Genomic DNA, 7,658 nt, shown 5'->3' with positions numbered 1-7,658 from the left:
TAGGAGCGTGTTCAGACAGGACAGACAAGATACAGGAACAGGTCTAGGTAATCGGCCCCTAGAAGGCGGGAGGAACAGGCTAGGAGCGTGTTCAGACAGGACAGACAAGATACAGGAGCAGGACCTGGCACCTTCAGCGTGCAAGCACACACTGAAAGAAACACTATGCTCAGGCAGGGATAGATGGGAGCAGCTGAGCTATATACCAGGTGACAGACAGCAATAGGCTGAGGACGCACAAGGGGTGTGACCCACAGCAGGTACAAAAAGCAGGAAGTGATCGGGCGCCGCCCTTAAGCAGCAGAAACAGACACAAACAGACAGCATGGAGGGAAGCCAGAGAGACATTCTGGACAGGAGATCAAGTGCGTGCTCTTGCACAGTGGGAGATGGACCACTATGCAAGGACGCCGCCAGGTATGTTACAACAACTCTCACCGAGAAGCTGTGGACCGGCTCCGTACCATCCTTGGCCACATTCACTTGTCCACGTGTTTGTGGTTAGGCGGTCCTTCCCAGTCAGTGCACTGGGGGAGGGGGCACGAGTAATGTTCTGGGACCCGTGCTTTTTGAAGGCGGGGACGACACCGGGAGAAATTGTGGCGGCTGGGGACCGAGTATAGAGACCCGGCCGCCGCCCCCATGAGGTTGTGAAAAGCTTCCGCCTACACGAGCCTAAAAGGCAACATTTCAAGTGCAAGCAGCTGCCCAGAAATGTGGCAGTTTACTATTGTGGCCTGTGGGTGGGTGGCTGACTGCATACTTGCGCCTGCATTTCAAGTAACAGAAAACTAAGGAGATGGATGGCCTCATCATCATCACAACCTCCAAGGTTTGCGCTATGAATTCTCCTGATGGAGAAGCCAGGGCCCACCGGGGGATTCTCCGTTTCTCTGGTGGGCCCGTCCAACCCTTCCGAGAAGCAGCCCTGGCTAAGAAAAGTCTGTGGGAAGGTTCACCAACACTTCGTGGCTGATTTTTCATTGTGGACTCGCTCCGTACCATCCCTGGCCACATTCACTTGTCCACGTGTTTGTGGTTAGGGGGCCCTTCCCAGTCAGTGCACTGGGGAGGGAACGGATAATGTTCTGGGACACAGGCTCTTCTCCATCTGCACCATCAGCCTGGGACAGCTCATGGTCTCACGGCTTTCAGTATCACCTCTATGCTCATAACACACAGATCTACCTCTCTGTACCTGATATCACCTCCTTACTAACTGGAATCCCAAAATGTGTGTCCTGTATTTCATCTTTCTTCTCTGCTAGATTTGTAAAACTTAACATTGATAAAATGGAATGCATCGTCTTTCCACATCTCATTCATCCCCCTCCAACTGACCTATCCATCAAAGTGAATAGCTGCCCACTCTCACCAGGCCCGCAAGCTTGACTCTGATCTGTCCTTCAAACGTCAGATCCCAGCCCTTTCCACTTGCTGCTGACTCCAACTCCAAAGTATCTTGGGGATCCAAACATTCCTCAACCATGCATCTAGAAAAACTCTAGTGCATGCCCTCATCATCTCTCGCCTCTTTTAGTACAAGCTCCTGCTCTGTGGCCTCCCTTCTACCACTCTCGCACCCCTCCAATCTATCCAATCTATCCTAAAGTGTGCTTGGCGATTAATCCACCTGTCACCCCGCTATTCTCAGGGTTCTCCCCTCTGTCAATCCCTGCGCAGACTCCCTGTTGCCCAGACACTCCAGTTGAAAAGCCTAACTTTGGCATACCAAGCCATCGAAAACCTGTTTCCTCTATACATGTGTGGCCTATTCTCCCTGTTCTAGTTACCTGCATGCAACCTCCCATCCTTCCAAGATCTCCTTTTCTACTTCCCTCTTATCTCTTCTTGTCACAATCGCATACAAGATTTGTTTGGTGCATCTCCGCTACTGTGTAACTCTGTACTCCAACACATCAGACTGTCACCTACCGTGGAAACCTTGAAAAGGAAGCTGAAGACCCACTTCTTGTGACAAGTGTACAATCAGCGATAACCCTCGCTCCAGCATACCGCTGCACGACTAGCTGAACCCTGACCTACTGTATCCTACCCCATCCCTTGCAGATTGTTTGTGTGCCCTCACAGGCAGGGTCCTCTCTTCTCTTGTACCAGTCAGTGACCCCTTTTGACATGTAAAGCACCACGGAATAAATGTGGCTGTCATAGTAATAATAATTATAGTACTTGTACTCTGGGTCAATTGATGGCACTTCCCTTGTTTCTACACCTAATTTGATGTGTTGTATATGTATTTTTTTGGTCCCCCCATTGACTCCTATGGGATTCGGAAATGGTTGTCGAATATTCGATGAATAAATTTGGCGAATGTCTATTTGTTCGTTGTACTTTCCCGAACCGAACATTGAAATGTTCGCTCATTTCTAGTTACTAATAGAATAAATAATTTATTTTACTGTGGATGAGGCCTGTATACAATAGAATATATGCTCCAAACAATTTCAAACTGAGATCTGGCCTACTGTATCACTTTAGTAACAGAAAAAGATTTTTTTACTCTGAACGAGCTCTGCATACAGCTGAATTTCACCACCACAAAATGACAAGCTGAGATATGGTGTGCTGTATTACGTTTGTCACAGAAAAAAATAGATTTTTTTACCCTACATGAACTTTGCATACAGCTGAATTTCACCGTCACAAAATGACAAACTGTGATATCGCGTGCTGCATCATGTTTGTCACAAAAAAACTAGATTTTTTTGTACAGTCATGGTCAAAAGTATTGAGAATGAGACAAATAGTAATTTTTCCAAAGTTTACTGCTTCATTTTTTGTAATGGCAATTTGCATATACTCCTGAATATCAAAGAGTGATCAGTTTAACAGCAATTACTGTACTTGCAAAGTCAATATTTGCCCAGAAAATGAACTTTAACCCCCAAAACACATTTCAACATCATTGCAGTCCTGCCTTAAAAGGAGCAGCTAACATCGTTTTAGTGATTGATCCATTAACACAGGTGTGGGTGTTGATGAGGACAGGGCTGGCGATCAATCAGTCATGATTAAGTAAGAATGACATCACTGGACACTTTAAAAGGAGGCTGGTTCTTGGTATCATTGTTTCTCTTCAGTTAACCATGGTTATCTCTAAAGAAACATGTGCAGCCATCATTGCACTGCACAAAAATGGCCTAACAGGGAAGAGTATCGCAGCTACAAAGATTGCACCTCAGTCAACAATCTATCGCATCATCAAGAACTTCAAGGAGAGAGCTTCCATTGTTGTCAAAAAGGCTCCAGGGCGCCCAAGAAAGACCAGCAAGCGCCAGGACCGTATCTTAAAACTGTTTCAGCTGCGGGATCAGACTACCAGCAGTGCAGAGCTTGCTCAGGAATGGCAGCAGGCTGGTGTGAGTGCTTCTGCACGCACTGTGAGGCGGAGACTCTTTGAGCAAGGGCTGGTTTCAAGGAGGGCAGCAAAGAAGCCACTTCTCTCCAGAAAAAACATCAGGGACCGACTGATATTCTGCAAAAGGTACAGGGAGTGGACTGCTGAGGACTGGGGCAAAGTCATTTTCTCTGATGAATCCCCTTTTCGATTGTTTGGGACATCTGGAAAACAGCTTATTCGGAGAAGAAGAGGTGAGCGCTACCACCAGTCTTGTCTCATGCCAACTGTAAAGCATCCTGAAACCATTCATGTGTGGGGTTGCTTCTCAGCCAAGGGAATCGGCTCACTCACAGTCTTGCCTAAAAACACAGCCATGAATAAAGAATGGTACCAGAATGTCCTCCTAGAGCAACTTCTCCCAACCGTCCAAGAGCAGCTTCGCGCCCAACAATGCCTTTCCAGCATGATGAAGCACCTTGCCATAGAGCAAAGGTGATAACTAAATGGCTCATGGAACAAAACATAGAGATTTTGGGTCCATGGCCTGGAAACTCCCCAGATCTTAATACCATTGAGAACTTGTGGTCAATCATCAAGAGACGGGTGGACAAACAAAAACCAACAAATTCTGGCAAAATGCAAGCATTGATTATGCAAGAATGGACTGCTATCAGTCAGGATTTGGTCCAAAAGTTGATTGAGAGCATGCCAGGGAGAATTACAGAGGTCTTGAAGAAGAAGGGGCAACACTGCAAATATTGACTTGCTGCATTAACTCATTCTAACTGTCAATATAACCTATTGGTACTCATAATATGATTGCAATTATATTTCTGTATGTGATATAAACATCAGACAAACACTAATAAAAACCAGAGGCCAGCAGATCATGTGAAAATATAATTTTGGTGTCATTCTCAAAACTTTTGGCCATGACTGTACTGTGCACGAGGTCTGCATACAGCTGAATTTCACCGTCACAAAATGACAAACTGAGATATAGTGTGCTGCATCACGTTAGTAACAGGCAAAATTCGATTTTTAAAGGTATACTCGTGTATGGAGTACAATAGAAGCAGTGCACAACAGAGTTCTATGCTGAAATGTGCCCTGCTGTCTTTGTGTAGACCTCACTAACGGCGCAAGAAAAAAAATCTGTTGGAAGGTCGATTTCACAGCCACAGGACACTAGCTATCTAAACTATCTAACTTAGAAGCAACCGCCTAGCTAACTAAATCTCTCAGTATCCAGAAGCTGACCAGCAGCCTGCTCTCTGATCTGTTACAGTCACAAAATGGTGCTAAAAGAACATGTCTGCTCTTTATATAGAGAGGAACATGTGATTTCAGCAGCCAATGGCACAAGCCCTTGTGTCTGGACATTGTGGATGGTTCCTGTGCCCTGATTGGCTAGCTGCAATTTTCACACATAAAGTTAGGGGAAAAAAATAGATTACAAGCACGCCGCTCCTCTGACCTCTCCCCACCCCCTCCCCTCATCAAACACATCCCCCCCCGCTCATCATACAGCACCACTATCCTAGCCAAAGTGATAAAAATACTGTAGTGGAAATGCAATAATTTCCCGCACTTTTACCGAATTTTGACGATTTTAAGTAAAACTGCTTGTGCGACCGATCACAAATCCGAATGTGCAATGTTCGCGCCAAATTTGAAATTGACAATCATTTTTCAAATATGTTCTCTCATCTCTAATTAAGAAGACATATGCATGGTACTGGCTGGACATCAGACAGTAGCCTCGCCAACTGTTCCTTTCTACCAGTGGTGGCAACTTGCCTGACCAATGCGAAAGTAAGAGGTGCTGCACAGCAATTCTTACTCTTTGTGAAAGCTGAATGGGTCAAACTTGTAAACCATTACTAGAAAGTTCTCAGTTTCTTATACAATAATGGACCCCAAAAGCCCAACAAAAAAAAGTTAAAACTGATTTGGACCTCCTGATAGGAATTTAATTCACAGATAACAAATTTATTTTCAGTTTAGTTAGATAGGAAATAGAACGAAAGCCTCAGGATTTGTATATGTCCTGTTTAAATAAGAAGACGTAGTCAATTCTGTATATTTGCAAATAATTTTCCTACCACTTTGTGCTTCTGTACAACGCTGAACAGATATTACATTGGTTTCATTTTAATTCTTTCATTCAAGATCCCAGCACCATTATTTCTTGATATCAGAATTTCACTTTTCAATGATTCCACTACAACAGAAATCAACTTTTCGGACCAGCATACAAAAAAAAGAAGACAATGAAGTATTAATTTTGCCAAATAATTTAATGGAAAGATTGACATTGAATTCAACAAACCAATCTGATCTAAAAGATGAAGTGGTCAGTACTATGAAAAAATAACTACTAAACAACAATTCTCTGATTTTTTTAAGCTCGGAGAATAATTTTACCAAGGTTCCAACATGTTTTACGCCAACACCATTATTCCAGTAATATTTCATGTAATATTCTTTGTTACTGGTGTGATTGGAAGTCTATTTATCCTTTCAGTGCAGTTTCTAGATTGGCTGAAAACCCATCAATTGGGCCCAGTTGACTTAATCATTGTCTCCATTGGCTTTGTAAACTTACTACTCCAAGGATCATTTGCCTTCAATGAGATCTGTTCCTTTCTCTTTGTGGAATTTTATGTTCAGGTCCAGATAGTCAACTCGTTGGCTGTTATTATGACTTCTTTGACATTCACCAGCCTCTGGTTCTCCACTACTCTGTGCTTCTACTATTACGTGAAGATCATCAATCTCAAAGGGACAATATTCTACAAGCTGAAAGCAAAGCTTCCAGTCATTGTTCCCTGCCTACTTATTTTCTCTATTGTTGTTTCTTGTGCGGCTGGACTGCCATCCTACTGGGACATTTACAGACAAAGTCCATATGCTACTGATAATGCCACATATACACCAACTTATGAACTGGATTTTAAGAGCAAATGCAATTGTATGTTTTATGTATATGTGACACTATCTGCTATGGCTTTCACAATCATCCTCTTCACTGCTGGGGCCATCATCAAATCTCTTCTCAAGCACATGACACAAATCAAGAAAAACAATGAAGGTCTTGTAAATACAAGGATATCAGCTCATATATCAGCCGCCAGAACTGTGACTTCTCTTCTTTTACTTTACGTAATTTTCTATGGAGCTCAGACTGTTATATTTACCAAAACACAAGATGTATGGAGTGTAATATTTATTGCTTCTTTTATCTTGGTCTCTAGTTTCCCAACAGCAAATGCTATTATTTTGATTTTCGGAAACAGAAAGCTATCAAACAAGTTGAGATATGTTTTAGGTGTAAAATCAAGTTCTAGTGATACTAAAGTTTCTGTAATTTTATAAAAGACCTTGGAGAGTTTTCATTCTAACTTATATTAAGAAGTATATTATATTATGTAGTAAATTAAATGAAGTATTTCCGTTCAATATAAAATAAATTTAACCATAGAATTTCTGTGTACACTTTGGCTTTGGCTTGACAATTTTATTTTTTCCAACCTGGAAACTCAGCTAATATTCAATAAACAGTATCCTGTATACATTTATGTTGATAATTGATTTTTTTTCCTTGCTTGGTTACTTGAAAATAATTTTTTTTACCAGTGGTTTGGGACAAAGGAATCAGAAAGGTTTTTTTCCATGCTTCTGCTCTCTCTTCTACCCCTACAAAAATATTCTTAGAAAAACCTTTTGATGTCAACTTTGGTCATAAATATGCTATGTTTCATCCAAGTGCTAGACAGGAACTAGATGGATCATTCAGAGGTGGATGTAAAAGATGATAACATCTGCAAGGAGTTCGTATGTTCTCCCTGTGTTTGCATAAGTTTCCTCCATGTTCTCCGGTTTCCTTCCACAGTCCAAAGACATACTGATAAGGAATATAGATTGTGAGCCCCAATGGGGACTGTGCTGAATATGTCTGTAATGTGCTGTGGAATTAATATTGCTATATATGCGAGTAAAATAAATAAATATGTCAATATGGTATGCCCTGTCCTGCATCAAAGTGTTTTTTTTTTTTAGACTCAGCATTTAATATAGAGAGTGATGGTGAAATAAGAAATGGCCCTCAGATGTCAAATTTCTGCAACTTCTGACAGATAAACTCACTGTACTAAGAACTAGAGTTGGTGGAAATTAATTTGCAGCACCTGATCCAGCGGCCGAGTTAGTATTCTGTGGCCGTCGGATGGAAGTTCCGTGAACCAACTCCTACCTCCTTGGCTCTACTTTTGATTAGCTGGCTTGACCAGTCTAG

At 42.2% G+C, this 7,658-nt stretch overlaps 1 protein-coding gene across 1 annotated transcript; it reads left to right on the top strand.

Moving 5' to 3' along the window:
- The first annotated feature begins 5,529 nt into the window (after positions 1-5,529).
- LOC141271636 (taste receptor type 2 member 40-like) lies at positions 5,530-6,739 on the top strand. The gene has a single exon (XM_073681679.1). It carries the CDS (start codon positions 5,801-5,803, stop codon positions 6,737-6,739), a length of 939 nt encoding a protein of 312 aa, XP_073537780.1. The 5' UTR covers positions 5,530-5,800.
- Positions 6,740-7,658: the final 919 nt, after the last annotated feature.

The sequence above is a fragment of the Phyllobates terribilis genome, unplaced genomic scaffold (genome assembly GCF_046119375.1).
Source record: "Phyllobates terribilis strain yellow unplaced genomic scaffold, ASM4611937v1 Scaffold_5__5_contigs__length_657084704, whole genome shotgun sequence".
In the NCBI taxonomy this organism is placed as follows: Eukaryota; Metazoa; Chordata; class Amphibia; order Anura; family Dendrobatidae; genus Phyllobates; species Phyllobates terribilis.
The sequence above is the reverse complement of the archived record's forward strand: the minus strand, read 5'-3'. Positions and strand labels throughout refer to the sequence as shown.

Coding starts and splice junctions, on each gene's coding strand:
- LOC141271636 (XM_073681679.1), top strand. CDS start 5,801: ATGTTTTACGCCAACACCATTATTCCAGTAATATTTCATGTAATATTC.